Source organism: Delphinus delphis, chromosome 14, assembly GCF_949987515.2.
Source record: "Delphinus delphis chromosome 14, mDelDel1.2, whole genome shotgun sequence".
In the NCBI taxonomy this organism is placed as follows: domain Eukaryota; kingdom Metazoa; phylum Chordata; class Mammalia; order Artiodactyla; family Delphinidae; genus Delphinus; species Delphinus delphis.
In genome coordinates this window covers 37,927,751-37,944,911 of record NC_082696.1, presented here as the reverse complement: position 1 = coordinate 37,944,911, position 17,161 = coordinate 37,927,751, and the positions used below count along the sequence as shown (strand labels likewise).

Genomic DNA, 17,161 nt, shown 5'->3' with positions numbered 1-17,161 from the left:
ATTAATCTGTGTTACTTTAACCTATACTATTATACATTTATTGTGGGTGTTTATGATTACATGTTACAGATAGTTTTTGTTTTAATATGGAGCTCACTGCCAAATTCTTCAATTGCCTCTGACCAAATAAATTTGACGTTACAATGGCCCAATTAAAGCCACATAATTGTATACACTTGAAAATAAACACAGATTGTCAAAGGAAGAGTTCTCCATAGAAATCAAGTAAATATTAACAAAATAGAGAAAATGAATGCTTTATTAATTCATTCATTAATTATTTCAACATGCATTGAATGTGTTTCATCTGTTTGGCACTTTGCTAGATATTAGAATGATTTTTAATTTAATATAAGGACACAAATTCAGAGCTGATAGAAAGCTGAGAGACCACCGAGCCTGAATCTCTTTGTTCACGAATAAGGAAACACACAATCGTAAATGTCAACATCAACCTAGAACATATAAAAAGACAAACACAGTTCCTGCCCTCAGTGAGCTTGATCAATATACTCACAATTAAAATTTGGTGTCAAAATGCTTTAAAGGCTGAAAGCAAGGATGTAACTGTAGCAAGGAGGGAGTACCTGAATGCCCACAGAGTGAGGGACAGCAAAGGAGGCCTACTGAAGGAACAGATGTTCCATCTGAGAATCAAAGAAATGAGCAGAAGCCTGCCAAGTGGCCGATGGTCAGAGAGAATAGGTATATAAAAGCGCAGAGTTATGAGACAGCAGCAGTGCTGGCTTAGGAATTGCCCAAAAGTTCAGCCTGCCTATGGCATGGGAGGTGTTGGTGGGATGTGGAGTGAGGTGGTGAGGGGAGCAGGGGGAGAGCTGGGAATGCAGGGGGTGGATGAGCTTGCAGAGTAGGGAAGGTAGTGGCAAAGTGGACAAAGCTGACCACTGGCTATCTATCAGTGATCATATGATGAGGGCCTTTTATGTCATGACAGTGTGGCTTTTATCTCTAAAGCACTGTGATGACAACAAATGGATTTAAGCCCGTGAGCGTGATTAGCATGGCTTTCAGGGGTTAATGCAGGGAAATCAGTTAAGAAGTAACTGTCATAACCTAATTGGGAGATGACTGTAGAGGGGATAGTAATGGGAGAGGAGAGGTGAGAATAGACTAAATTATAATTAAAAGAGAGGATGACAAAGGGCCATGCAGGATTGGACTTTGGTATTGAAAGAGACCAACAAGTCTGTGGCAGGGATTGGAACTCAAATGCCTTCAGAGATAAAGCAGATAAATAAATGTCTACTCCAGTAGTGATGAGAGTGGAGGAGATTGGTGCAGGTCCCACCTAAAGACATCCAGGTATAAGTTATGTTAACATACTGGTTGGTCAAAGAGAACCTCTGTGGGATATACTTGAACTCCAGGCTAGGTGCTTAATTGAGAATATTAATGAGATGGCTACTCATCTGAAGAGGTTGACTTGAATTCTAGCCTTACCTCCCAAACATTAATGGAACCAGGATGGAGTCTGCACATGAATATATATATATTTTTTTAAACCTATCCAGATGATTCTAAAGTCCAGTCAGGATTGAGTACCACTACTGGCCAAAATGACTCCTGGCTTTTTAGCTTGAATAACTTGGGTGAATCGTGATGTTAATTTTCAGGACAAAGAATATGGAAGGATGAAGACATTTTGTGTGACAGAAGTTAATACATCAGCTTCTGCATAATAGATCTCTTTATACTCTGATATTTGCTGGCTTCTCTATAATCATTTCGGGTTACTATTACCTTGGATATAATGTATCTTTTCTTATAAGAGTTCAAAATGCTTTGATAACAACTTAAATTCCTAACTATCCATCATATATAACCATAACTGACAGAATGTGGCATAGAGAAAACATGTGTTTATCTAGACATAGGAACAGCTATGAAACCACATTTATTTTCACTGAACTACTTGGGAATAGAAAGCAGGCATTATTCTATCCTACCTGTATGAGGAAATTAAGCAGTAAAATGAAATTTTTGTTCATATGCACACAAAAAATTGTGGAAAAAAGTATCTCTGAAGCCCATTTCACTGTTGAACAGCTGAAGCTCCATTTTCTCTTCCTTGAGAAACATTCACTTTCCCAAACTATATTTGATCTATTCAGGAAATATATTCAGGTACCAATCTCTAGCCCAGCCTTTGAGGAATTTATTTTAAACTTCAGCCAAATGCACTGTTTTAATTATGCAAGACTCACTAGTTTAAAAAACCCTCTCTACAGCCCACTGCTCAGTCTTTTAACAGCAGGATTCTAATAGAGCCAAGTCCAAAACGCAAATGGTACCATCTGCATCACAACATCCACTCCAGGAGCATTGCTATTAAATTAGTAGTACAGTCTGCAAGATAAAACAGCAGACTCCCCAATCATGTGGAACCAATTGAATTTCTGTTTAACCTCCAGCAGATAGAAACACATAACCAGTTCAGTGATGGCTAGCTTAGTCAATCCGTACCCAAGAGCTGTGTCCAATTTCCCTGACCAAAGGAATTAAGAACGAAAAAAAAGGGAAAAGGAACAGAAATAAGACATTAGTTCCCTGAGTACAAATATAAATAGGTTTCAGTTGAGTAAACTTCATTGTCCCTGGTTGTATAAGGATTGGCTGACCAATCTGGAACTAATTCAAATATTAGGATTAAAGACATAATATCTGCAGAATGATTTGAGCTCTTCACAAAAAGGAAGTTCATGAAGTATATTAAAAAAGAAAACATGGTATTTTAATGTAGATTCACATATTGGTATAATTTCAGGTTAATTAGAACTTCTATTATTTGAAACTATTACTGGCAACTTTGATGTTTGTGCAGGTAATTTTGTACTAGTCAGTTTTTGACATAATAAATATTAGACAACATTCAATTTTTATCCTAGGAAAATTCTTTCATTTTCAGCTCTATCACACAAATACAGTAATAATGAGATTTTAATTTTTGTCTTAACTCACCCAGTATCATGTGAGACTGACCATTGGGGAAACTTGGGCATATTTAGAAACATGTCCTATCGAATGTTTGTGCTTCCTGTGAGTTTTCTTTTTAAGTTTTATGGGTCACTCTTAGAAAAGTGATGCTTGTAAGATGAGCAAGACATTGCTGGCCATTAGTAATATCCCTCTAATGCAAGATTTCAGTTACTAGATTTAGTTGAGTTGAAAAGGATATTAATCATAATGTTGTCACTGTCCATCTACCCCTTGAGTCTGAGTAAGCAAGCTCTGGGGCCATAGCAGTCTTCAGTGAGATAGTATAATGACTGCATTTCTATGACAAAGATTTTAAAGGTATAGCATGGCATAAAAAAATTCCAGTTAAAAAAAATTGAGCTCTGATCTATTATATTAACTGATTAAAGAAGGAAAAATGTTTGCTAATAAGTCAAAAACTATGTTTGTGGTACTATCTCAGTAAGCAAAAGCCAACTGTATCAATAAATAACTGAAAGATTGTAACACATTTTGAAGTTATTTTGATTCCAGTAATTAAATATTATATATTTATACCTGCGGTTTACTTAGAAGTAAACTTACTTAAACACTATCAACAATTAAAGCAAAAGAGCACAAAATATGAAAACTTTCCATTCTCTCATGTAAATATACAAAATATATATCCTGAATAAGAATAAGAATAAACACAAAATTTAACACTTACCTTTAGTTTGTATTTTCCTTTCAGTTTTCTCCTGCTTCTCAGTCTTTTCTTTGTGTATTTCTAGGAAAAAATAGGATATACTTTTAAAAACTCTTTTTGAAAATGTGCAAAATATAAATCATAGCTATGACCTAACCATTATAATTCCAGCATGAAGTCTAAATTATTTTAGCCAACAAATTTAAAGGTATCTAAAAGGAAAGAGTCATTGTAACATATTGCCACATAAATCCCTCATTTACTGAAACAAGGAAAAAATTGGAGTTACCTAAAATTTAGTTATTGAAAAAGCTTAAAAACTTAAATCAATAAATGTTGCCACTGTTTTCAGTGCTAAATCTGATCACAAATTATAATTATGTTCTATTTCAATTACTCTCAATGCATATTAAGACTCCTTAGTAAAAAATATCATTTAGATTTAGGAAGATTTAGTTTTTACATATTAAATTAAGAATTTGTGAAATGAACTGTAACAACTATCTAATAGGAAATATATCTCAGAAGTATTGACTCTAAGCTATGTTTATAATCAAAATTTGGCATTGCATTTAACCAATAATTACTGCATGAAGATATGACACATTTCATAGAATGTTAGTTGTTACATTTTTTCTAAATATCAGGTTTTAACAAATATATTCAATCTGCTGCCAGTTTCAGTAAACATACATTGCCAAGGCTTAGAAAATAAAGTTAATTCTGAAGTTGCAGTTAATTTGGATAGAAGTAAATTTGAGATTAGAGTTTACAAATATGATTACTACCTCTGAAAAGTGACTTAATCTTAAATACCATGGTTTTTCTTAGAAAAATGCTAATGAGTTTTACTTATTTATTTATCACAACTTTATTCCACAGATGGTCTGAGATGGTGCTAATTACTGTATATATTCTAAATTCTCCATTTGTAGATTTGAATTTGCATTTTTATAATTTTTCTAGAAGTCTAAAATCAAGACCAACTATAGGAAAATCCTAAATGTCTTCAGAAAAGACAGTTACTGACTTTCATTCACCAGTTAAAGAGATAATCACCACTGTGAAGATTTCCTCCCCTCCTTTTCCCCATTAATCAGTCATACTATTTATAAGGCCACTCCTCTACCCTTATCTCATCCTTGACCTTGAAAATGGCAATAGAGATACAAAAGAGTTAAGATATTCAAGTACATTTGTGAAAAAAAGGCTTCAAGGTACCAGGAAAGATATCCCAAGGGCTTAGAAACATCCAGCTTCCAGCTTCTCTCCTTCTCCTCATTATTATTAGTAGTAATCTCCTCCCTATGTCTCCAAATCCTACTCCAAAGCATGGTTCTTCATCTTAGCATTATTGACTTTTTAGATTGGGGAAATTGTTATTTGGAGGTGGAGTGGGGCTCCTCTGTGCACTGTAGAGTATTTAGCAGCATCCCTACTTACTAGATGCTTCTAGCCCCCATCCCCATCCCCAGTCATGACTATAAAAAATGTCTTTAGATATTGTGAAATGACTCCTGTTGGGAACTTGTATCTTTAGAGCAACAGTCCAATCACTCTTTGTCACTGTCTAGACCTACATTTTCCAATGCAGTGTCCACTAGACATGTGTACATATTAAAGACATGATATGTGGTTAGTCCAAATTGAGATGTGCTATAAGTGTAAGTACATAATGAATTATGATGACTTAATATTAAAAAGAATGTAAAATACCTCATTAATAATTTTTATATTAATTACATATAGAACGATATTATTTTGGACATATTGAGTGTGATGGTTTTATTTATATGTCAACTTGGCTAGGCTACTATCCCAAATCATTCAAATGAACACTAATCTAGAAGTTGCTGTGAAGGTATTTTGCATATGTAATTAAAATGCCTAGTTCATTAACTTTAAATAAGGTGGTTCTGGATCATCTGGGTGGGCCTGATTCCACTGGAAGGTCTCAAAAACAAGTTTGAGGTTTCCTGGGAGAGGGAAGAAATTCTTTGGGTGGATGACAGCGTTGGTCCATGCCCGTGGGCTCCAGCTCACCCATGATCTTCATTTCTTGACTGCCTGTCCTATGGGTTCTCATTGGCTCAGCCAGTCCCCACAACCACACAGGCCAATTCCTTGTAATAAATGTCTTAATATACCTGTATAATTTCCTACTTTTGCTTCTTTGGTTAAGCTCTGACTGATATTTGGGGTTAAATAATACATGTTATTAAAATTAATTTTGTATTTTTCTTTTTACATTTTTTTAATGTGGCTACTCAAAAAATTTTAAATACATATGTGGCTCACATTATACTAGTTTTAGACAGTACTTGTCTGGTCCTAGGGGTGGGCAAATGACCTTTTCAGGTCATCTACAGGGTTAAATCTTCTACAAGTTAATTTAAAAAAACCCTCAGAATTCTCCCCTGCCAATACCATTCTGCTTCCTCCCTCCTATTTAAACAAACAGAAGCTATGGAGAAGATTGGGGCCTTGTATAACTCAGCCTGATAAAGTAAGTAAAATGCCAAAGATTTAGAGTAGTCTTTGCATGTGCTAAGGGAACCATCCTTAAGAAATAATTTCTTACTCCTGTTAGGGATTAATTTGAATATAGAAATGGGATGAAATTTTCTAAATTAAAAATTTATATGAAATGTTACATCTATTGTGATTGAAAAAGGCCTTAAATATGTCATTGAGAATAATATTTTTCCTTTAGAGGTGTGTGTGTATGTGTGTGTGTGTGTTTATATTCCACAGATATCCACTGGGTACTCAGAGGAATAAAAGAGAGATTCTAGAACTCATACAGGAAGATCAGACACGAGTTAGAATCTTCTGAAGGATTAGGTTCAAAAGGCCATTCTGCCTGGGTAATCCTGTCAGAGCCTCGTAGCCTAACTTAACTGGGGAAATACACTGTTTAGACAAGGTGGTGGTTTATGGAATTAGACAATCCATGTTGGTTCATGATGGGGTTTCCTGCAAGGTAGGTGAAAGCTTGCACATCAGAGAACAGAAAAAATAACAGTAGTAGAAGAAACCTCGGTTCCCCTTAGCCTTAGCTCTTGTGCACCCAGCAGCAGCCGACCAAAAGGGAATGAGCTCTAGATTATGACCAGAATTGTAATGAGCAGGGATCCATCCTGGAGGGGAAAAACATAAAGTGAAAGAAGACACATCTCAAAAAGATTGGGATGCAGATCACCACTCAGGAAAAGGCAGGAGGGAAACATATTCCCTCCACTTCTTCCCAAATACACGAAAGGGAGGTAACCTTAAAGTGGGAGGTAAGTCCAGGAATGTTGGTTACACTTCATAATAAGTTTCACTTAAGCAAAAATAAAAATAGATGAAAGTAAAGGAGAATTAGACTTTAAAAAATGATGATAATTTTTATGTTCATTGGTGACATTGGCCTGTAATTTTCTTTTTTGTGGTATCTTTGTCTGGTTTTGGTATCAGGGTGATGATGGCCTCACAGAATGAGTTTGGAAGTATTCCTTCCTCTGCAATTTTTTGGAATAGTTTCAACAGGGAAGGTGTTAACTCTTCTCAAAATGTTTGATAGAATTCGCCTGTGAAGCCATCTGGTCCTGGGCTTTTTTTTGTTGGGAGTTTTTAAATCACAGATTCAATTTCAGTACTTGTAATTGGTCTGTTCATATTTTCTATTTCTTCCTGGTTCAGTCTTGGGAGATTGCACCATTCTAAGAATTTGTCCATTTCTTCTAGGTTGTCCATTTTATTGGCATATAGTTGTTTACAGTAGTGTCTTATGGTCCTCTGTATTTCTGTGGTGTCGGTCGTAACTTCTCCTTTCTCATTTCTGATTTTACTGATTCGGGCCCTATCCCTTTTTTTCTTGATGAGTTTGGCTAAAGGTTTATCAATTTTGTCTTTTCAAAGAACCAGTTTTTCTATTGTTTTCCTCGTCTCAATTTATTTCTGCTCTGATATTTATGATTTCTTTCCTACTACTAACTTTAGGTTTTGTTTGTTCTTCTTTCTCTAGTTGTTTCAGGTGTAAGGTTAGGTTGTTTATTAGAGATTTTTCTTGTGGGATTAACAATATACACACTACTATATATAAAATAGATAACCAACAAGGACCTACTACTGTATAGCATGGGGAACTATACTCAATAGTTTATAAAACCTGTAAGGAAAAAGAATCTGAAAAAGAACATGTATATATATATATATATATATATATATATAAAACTGAATCACTGCTGTATTCCTGAAACTAACACAACATTGTAAATCAATTATACTTCAATAAAAATAAATAAAAAATGATGACAATATATTTCAGAGTGTTTATTTTTTGTTATAACAAAATTCTTTAATAAGTTTTATAAAAATGAATATTTAAGAATAATTTTTTCACCTTGAATTGTTTTCCTTTTCCACTCCCAATGAAAATACAAAATTATCAGCACCCACACACATATACACCCAAAACTACAGTGACATTCTCTACACAGAACTATATTATAGTTTAAATTGCTGAAAAATCAAGACAGTTCTAAGAAGTGGTTGCAGGGATGGGTTTTTCTTCCAAAAACAGCTGATATATAGGGAAGCAATTTACATAAAGTTCTGGTCAATGGTTGTCAAAAGTTTCTTAAAGGTTGCATTTCAACTAAAAGAGGATCCAAATTAAGGTTCTCCCTACCCTCACCTTCCTTTGCTAACACCGTTTCAAGGAGTATTTTCTTCCTGCTCCTAAGAGAAAATAAATTTGAACTTTTAAAATATTCTGAAGTTTTCATGCACAGTTGGAATTTGGGGCAAATGTGTCCAGACCAGCCAGCATTTTCTATAGACATCAACAAAAGCAGGCACTGGGGATTCTGTGCTTTGGGGACAAACCACGGTACAAGGATCCTGGCAGGAAACACGTGCTGAGATTCCTCTACTCTTTCAGAATTTTGGGGGCTGGGGCTTTTGTACCTCGAAAGTTCCCCCAGGGTCCTACTCAATTTCACAGTCTCAAGAATAGTCCCAACTTTCTATTTTCCTGATTCTGCACTTCAGCTTTATGTAAACTAAGACAGCCCCACTGCTCTGGGCAGATCCACTCAGATCTCTTATAAGTGGGAGTTGTGGATTAAAAAACACACACACACACAGACACACACACACACAGACACAAATCTCTACAGCTCATGATGAAATATAATGACTTACATAGACGTTGTTTTGCAGGAACATCATCAACTATTTTTAACTGATGATCACTTGAAGACTTAGTATCTCTGTACAGGAAGTGCAGACAAGCACAGCTAACCTTGTAAAGTCATACACACATACATTTCTTTGCTTACAGAAGACAAAAGAAATTTATTTCTGATGATTCTGAAAGGGAGCAGATTTCACTACCTCAAAATATAGCTCTTTGGCATAAGGATTATTTTTCAGCTAAATGCAATCAAAGCCCAGCAGGGGCTTCCCTGGTGGCGCAGTGGTTGAGAGTCCGCCTGCCGATGCAGGGGACACGGGTTCGTGCCCCTGTTTGGGAAGATCCCACATGCCGCGGAGCGGCTAGGCCCGTGAGCCATGGCCGCTGAGCCTGCGCGTCCGGAGCCTGTGCTCCCCAACGGGAGAAACCACAACTGTGAGAGGCCCGCGTACCGCAAAAAAAAAAAAAAAAAAAAAAAAGCCCAGCAGGAAAAGCTGTTAACCTTCCCCTCAACTGCCTAAATTTACATTGGAAAGGGGTCCTGTACCAAGGAGAGAGCTATTACCAGAGATACCAAGAAACTTATCTGCATAACATGACACTCTGTTTTCCAAACGCCTACTCTCCCTTCCTGTGAATAGCCTTCCTTCCTTTTGTATACTCAGACCCCTCCTATTTTCCTTAGCTCAGGATGTTATTTATATATGTCTCAATTACCTGGCTGCCCTTTGAGTCTCATATTTTTATGGGGCTCCCGTATGTATGAACAATGTTTATTTTTCTCCCGTTAATCTGTCTTATATCAATTTAATTATTAGACCAGCCATAGAACCTAGACAGGAAGAAGGAAAAATTTTCTGCGCCTACAATTCAAACTTAAGGATAAATTAAATGTCTCTGCATGTTTCATTGCAACATTACATTTTCTTTGGGGATTGTATTACATCACTATGGTCACTGTCTCTGGCTAACAGATGCCCAAAGAATCCAATGTAGCCTCTACACAGTGTGCTAGTTCTGTCTCCTTACACTTTAGCCAGGAAATGATGACCATTCAGGCTCCTGCCCAATTGAGTAACAGCATGATACCAATTTAGACTTCAGAAGGATATTTTTCTCATTAGCAGATGATGCCCAATTTTTTACTCTCAATTATTCTTGCCCGCAAAGAACTATTTGTGTAAGAATGGAAAATTAAATGTAAAAGAGTCAAGTCAGTAAGTGGAAATTTATTGCCCTATGGTTTTCGGCAAACTTCAAAGAAAAATAAAATTTCTTATATTAATACTATCTTCTAGTTATTCAATAATTTCTATAGACAGGTAAATGCCTCTACCTTATGCAACATAACAGTAATGTATAGTAGGTTAAATTTCATTTAACCTTTTGCATTCTTTAAGAACAGTTCACTTAAACTGAACCAATTCTGGATACAAGGGACAAAGAAGGTCAAAGTGGTCATTATTTACCTCCAAATATATGTGCTTTGCCAACAGGTTAGAGTCCAACCTGAGAACATGATAAGTCTCAGCAACAGATTCTAGTTGGAATGATAAGCCATTTTGGTAACAGTAAACCTCAAAGATTGTTTTGTGGCTTAGAAAGCACAGAGGTCAAAGTATCTCAATCCAAGTGTGAGACTGTCCAAGGTCCTTAAAGGTACAATGGTCAATTTGAATTTTGATAACTGGAGAAGGGAAAAATAAATGAAGAGTGACAGCTCAATGTGTCAGGAAGCAATGAAAAGGATCCCTTTGTTTTCCTGAGTTATTGGTAACCTTACCTAATGTATCAGTTCTCCACTAGTGTTTACTCTGTCCATTATGATATGAGGGGCACTCAAGAGAAGGGGCAAGTTACTTCCAAAGAAGATGGGATGTGTACTCTGACTTCTTTCACTAGTCCTGGTTTTCCCCTATCCCCTTTCTCATTATCTGTAGGGAAGTATATGTGAATATGAGAAGTGGAGAAAAGAGTAGAAGTCTCCTTTTAGATACTTATTGTTATTATTCATCTCCCATTCTAAAACCAATACTTCATCATGCTAGGCTTTATTTTATTTTATTATTTTTTTAAACATCTTTATTGAAGTATAATTGCTTTACATTGTTGTGTTAGTTTCTGCTGTATAACAAAGTGAATCAGCTATACGTATACTTATATCCCCATATCCTCTCCCTCTTGCATCGCCCTCCCACCCTCCCTACCCCACCCCTCTAGGTAGTCACAAAGCACCGAGCTGATCTCCCTATGCTATGCCCCTGCTTCCTACTAGCTATCTGTTTTACATTTGGTAGTGTATACATGTCAGTGCCACTCTCTCACTTCACCCCAGCTAACACTTCCCCCTCTCCATGTCCTCAAGTCCATTCTCTACGTCTGCATCTTTATCCCCGTCCTGCCCCTAGGTCCTTCAGAACCATTTTTTTTTTTAGATTCCATATATATGTGTTAGTATACCATATTTATTTTTCTCTTCCTGATTTTCTTCACTCTGTATGACAGACTCTAGGTCCATCCACCTCACTACAAATAACTCAATTTAATGCATTTTTTTAATTAAAGGAACTCAAAGAGTTTAAACTCTGGTTTTCATGCTTTATAACTCAACGGTGATAACCAAAAAATATACCCTCCTAAATCAGGCTGTTTTTCTAAAGTCTAATGCCAAATAAGCAATTGGGTTAGAGTCCAATGTCTCTGAAGAGGTATTAGTCTCAGCACCAGACTTGTGAAGTGCTGGGAAACAAGAGAAGCAGATATAATAATGTATTCTTTTGCTGAGAAAAAATTAAAAAATAGTATTATTTAGAGTATTCATTATTTCTGGATTGCAATGGTCATTAAATGATTATTTGAATAATTGTCGTACAAAAGATGGCATAAATCAATAGTATTCTAGTGTAATTAAAAATGCATTTCGTGGGCTTCCCTGGTGGCACAGTGGTTGAGAGTCCGCCTGCCAATGCAGGGGACATGGGTTCGTGCCCCGGTCTGGGAAGATCCCACATGCTGCGGAGCGGCTGGGCCCGTGAGCCATGGCCGCTGAGCCTGCGCGTCCGGAGCCTGTGCTCTGCAACGGGAGAGGCCACAACAGTGAGAGGCCCGCGTACCGCCAAAAAAAAAAAAAAAAATGCATTTCGTTCAGAAAATCTAGACATACATAAGCTATTAAAAGATCTATACAAAAATATTGTCATCGCTGGCATGTATTAAAATGCAGCTTAGTGTTTAAGATAACTAATGCTTGAGTCAATCTGCTTCATTCAAATTTAATTCTCATACCTACTAGTTGTGTGAACTTCACTTCCTCATCTGTAAAATGAAGTTAATAATAGTACCTACCACATAGATTTACATGAGGATTAAAATAAGTTAAAATGTAAAGGATTTAGAGCAGCACCTGATATCTAATAAGCATCATGTAAAATATTGGCTATTATTATTATTACTTGTCTCCCTCACTAAATTCTAAATTTGATGAGAGCAAAAACTATGTCTATTTTGTTCCACAGTAAATTTTCAATAATAATTGGTATATACTAACCACTCGATAAATATATACTGAATTAAAAAATAAATGTTTAAGCAAGATTATAAGCTATCAACTCTTGCACAATATAGAAAGTTGTGGTAGATAGTATCTCACCAGTTCTTTAAGACACGACGCACAAATGATTTAAACACTAAAATGAGTGTGGTTGAAAATTTGGGACAGTAAAATGTTGCATTTCTCAACCTTTTTACTTTCTATTAGAAATATTGGAGAAAGTTGCAGAATTTTACTATTTGTGGAAATTTAAAAATGTATGTGAAAGGTATTGTAAACTGCAACACTTGTACAAAAGGTAGTAGGGTTTTTTTGTTTGTTTGTTTAAAGGAACTTTATTCATAATTGCTAAAACTTGGAAGTAACCAAGGTGTCCTTCAGTAGGTGAATGAAGAAATACATTGTAGTACCTCCAGACAGTGGAATATTACTCAGCACTAAAAAGAAATACACTATCAAGCCATGAAAAGACATGGAGGAAACTTAAAAGCATGTTACCAATGCATTTTTAAAGCATTTCTTCCTACAGTGATCAATATGGGTGCCAATAAGTTAGGGTTTTTTAATATTGTTTTTCTGGAACACTGTAAAGCTAAATAATAATAAAATTTAAAACACTGTGCATTTTTAATACTTTGCCTTAACTTATCCACAGATGTTTATATAAAATATATCAACTATAAATTGACATTATATAATTGACAATTATGCCTATAATAAAATATTGACAGTCAAATATCATGTTCATTTCAATAGAAAAATATTGGGACAGGAGTTAAAAGTGGGATATGCTATTCCACCTAACTTGAAAGGGTTCAAAATTTCTATTTCTTTTGTTCTACATGTTAGGTAGTTAAAAAACAAAACAAACAAAAAAAAAAAACAAAAATTACCAGTGATTCTCAACTCCGTGCATCAGATTTAAATGATGTCTTAACTGGACTTACTTTTTTCCACAAGAGACCAAACTCTCGTGATTTTGAAAAACGGAACGTACAGAGTTGAAAAGAATCTGGAATACATATAAACCTAACAGTTTCTCATTCACAGGCTTCTCAATTACACACCCAATCTTATTTCCAGATAGGAATGCAGCAACCCTGAGATTATTCTTGCTCCAACAGGAGCTACTTAAAATGGTTGGGCCTGAGTCGAGCTGTCTCAGCCTTTCTTTTTTTTTAAATTTATTTTATTTTTGGCTGTGCTGGGTCTTTGTTGCTGCACGTGGGCTCTCTCTAGTTGTGGAGAGCGGGGGGCTACTCTTTGTTGTGGTGCATATGCTTCTCATCGTGGCGGCTTCTCTTATTGCGGAGCATGGGCACTAGGCACGCCAGGCTTCAGTAGTTGTGGCACGCAGGCTCAATAGTTGTGACACACAGGCTTAGTTGCTCCGCGGCATGTGGGATCTTCCTGGACGAGGGCTCCAACCCGCGTCCCCTACGTTAGCAGGCGGATTCTTAACCACTGTACCACCAGGGAAGTCCTGTCTCAGCCTTTTTATTCTCCATGATGTTGGCACCAAAATTTAATCCCTTGCTTTCATCGGCTTGCTCCTTCAGGCTCCAGTGTTACCAGTGTCATTTCCATCACTGTGGTTCCAGTTTGCTTGCCTTGATAGAAATGAGCTCTTTTGGGCCCAGGGTTCACTACAGCTGCAACTCCTTAGAGAAGTAAGTCTCTGGATCATTCATCAGATCTCTCCTCAGCCTTTTTCATTCTGATCCCATCACCAAGCCTCACTGTCTGCTCTCTCTGCGTTTTGCCCCTTGTCCTCACAGGTCTGATCAATATTGGGAAAGACAACCAGAAGATAAAGCAGTGAGTTCCTTGGGCAGCCTGAGGGCACTATGCAGCAGTGCAGTTATGGAGCTGAGTTTTAATCTAGACTTATTTAGAGGAGTAGTCCAAAGATTAATGTATCTACTTAACAGTGTTACTAGGGCCAACCTGGTAACCAGTATTCTGAGGCTACGAATTTTAACAAGTTTAGTCACCTTTCCATTCTCCCTCCTTTTTTCACTCACAGTATTTTTCAGACACTTAAAGTTCTGCCTGGGGTAAGGCACCGAAGCTGCCAACAAAGATGGATGTAATGAAATCTCTGGCACAGAAACATGTCCATCTATCTTACTCCCAGTGACGTGATACAACCTTCTGAATGGCCTAATCCTAAAGTCTTGAATATTTATGAAGCTCAGATTCCCTGGTTCTTCCTTATTCACCCTGACTGCAAAGAGCTAATGTGGATTTCAATAAAGTGAGAAAAATACACAATGAAAGAACTGAGTTTAAATTTACTGGGCTCTTTTCAACCCCAGGAGCTTTAGGGAAATCTTAAAGCACGATTATAAGGAGAATGTAATTTGTTTTGCTCTAAGTAAAGAAGAGCTTCTTCCTCTGCCATTGGCATGCATCAGGAACAATTTCACAGAATATCAGCCTTCATATTTGGGTCCTGTTCAAACTTCAAGATGATTCCTTAGTTCAAAGAGCAAGTAGTTGGAAAGCAAGGAAATTCAACATAAAGTACAGGGGATTTTGGCTCTTTCCACAAAGGCAAGTGATAATTTAGCTCATAAGGCCACCATGTCCCCAAAATTGAAGATCAATTTTTCCTTCCCAAAAAAATGAGTATGTATGGGTCCGAAGGACTAAAAGTATTCTTTCTTAACTTTAAAGCTAGATGTCAGAAAGTGACATTATAAATGTAATTTCTTGTTAAGAGACTATTATTGTCTCCTAAAATTACATATTTCAAAGAACATAAATGCTGTAATGATTATTCTTACATACAGACTTATTATAGACTAAGGTTTAAGTAAGAATAAAATGTAAAAAGAGATAAGTATATCCATTACGTTGCACTTAGAAATGTTAGTACAAAAAATTAAAAAGCTCTATCCCCAGTAAAAATTATACTTTTATGAATGTTTACATAATCTGGAAAGTCCACATCACATGAATGTTAATACAGAACTATGAAAGAAAAATCGTATTAGGTTTGTGAGAAACCAGTATCTTTTTTTTGAAAAAGAAATAGAAAAATGCTAAGCTGCCTATGCTGAATAGACATATATTTTTAACTTCGTTTTAAAATACACTGTTTATTTAGCTCCTCTGCCCATTTTTTAATTTGGTTGCTTGTTTTTTGTTGTTGCTGCTTTGTTTTGTTTGTTTATTTTTTAGATTCCAAGAGATACAGAGAACAAACTGGTGATTACTGGGGTGGTGCGAGGAGAGGGCCAGACGAAATAGATGAAAGGGATTAAGAAGTATAAACTTCCAGCCATAAAACAAAAAATCACAGGAATGTAATGTACACATAGGGAATATAGTCCATAATTTTGTAGCAACTGTGTATAGTGATGGATGGTAATTGGTTTTACTGCAGTGAACATTTCATAATGCATAAAAATACTGAATCACTATTTTGTACACCTGAAACTAATATAATATTGTATGTTAATTATAACTGAATAAAAATTATATAATGTAATAATTTAGGATAAAATGATATTGCTTTATGTTTCAATTGTAATTCTTGCTTTAGGTATATTTCATCTAAACTTTGGTGCTGCCGCTCACTTACTTTGAAAATGTTTGCCATGTTAACTAATGGGCAAAGCCAGCCTTTGTTTTCAAACTTCTTATGTAAATCAAACTTACCCTTTTTCAAAAAAATGTAATTTTGCTTTTCAGTTTAAAAAAAATTTTAGTGTGTATTTTGAGGAAATTATTATGAAAGTAATAAATTTTGCAACATATTTAAATTATCTGGATTTAATATAATACGTTTATTTTACAATAAGTTATAAAACAAGACAAACCAATATTCTGCTGCACATTATTTTACTTGAACTAATGTCAGGTACCATATAAGTAAAATTTTTAGTTGTTTATGGAGCTAGGAGTATTTTTAAAAATTTGATATTCCTGAAATATACATGTTAGGGGGATACCAAATTTTGATGTTTTACTTTTGGGAATAATTTTTAAAGTTGCAAATATAAAAGAAATAACTCCAATAATTTTGTTAGATATCATGATAAAATTTTATAATTTATAGGCAAAGTAGAATATATATTAAATCTATACATTTACATATATATATTTATTGAGCAGCCAGGTGGCATATTGTGGGGTTTCTTTTGTTAGTAGCAGGTAGAAAATACATATAATAAAAAACATATAATGAATAAATGATACATAATATATTATGTATATATATACATACAAACATCTATATATATATATACATACACATAGTGAAATGGTTCTGCAAATAGTATATAATTTAATTTTTTGTCAATAGGAGGTACAAAATATTAAACATTTTATATTAAATGATATATGATAAGGTTTGACATCAGTTAGATTAAGTATTTCATAATATAATTAATTACATAAGGTAAGTTTTAAATTTCTTTTTGAACAATACAGAATTATTCTGAAATGCATCAGAAATGTGACATCCATGGGTTTATTCAATGCATCGTTAACAGTCTGGTTGCCTTAGAAATATTCAGTTATATTTAAAAGAATTAGTGTCACTAACCTACACTGCTTTGATTGTTTCAAAGTAGTTTCAAACCAGTGACACTTCCTAGGAACAAATATTGAGAATAACTGAAAAGAACTGCTTACATTTAAATTTTTAAAAGCCATTTTTAGCTTTCAGTATTTCCTATGGATGTTCTTTCTGTTTTGCTCTGAAGGGAGTCTCCCTCAAGAGCAATGCACTCTTTCACATTATTCAGCTAAATAA

The 17,161-nt window shown here is 35.4% G+C and overlaps 1 protein-coding gene across 1 annotated transcript in view; it reads right to left on the bottom strand.

The window, feature by feature from the left end:
- The window catches only part of TRDN (triadin), a 380,477-nt gene that overhangs the window by 270,437 nt on the left and 92,879 nt on the right, over positions 1-17,161 (bottom strand). The window contains exon 5 of the mRNA XM_069541367.1: positions 3,686-3,745. Coding sequence (XP_069397468.1) covers positions 3,686-3,745 — 60 coding nt within the window. The remainder of the gene's footprint in view (positions 1-3,685; positions 3,746-17,161) is intronic.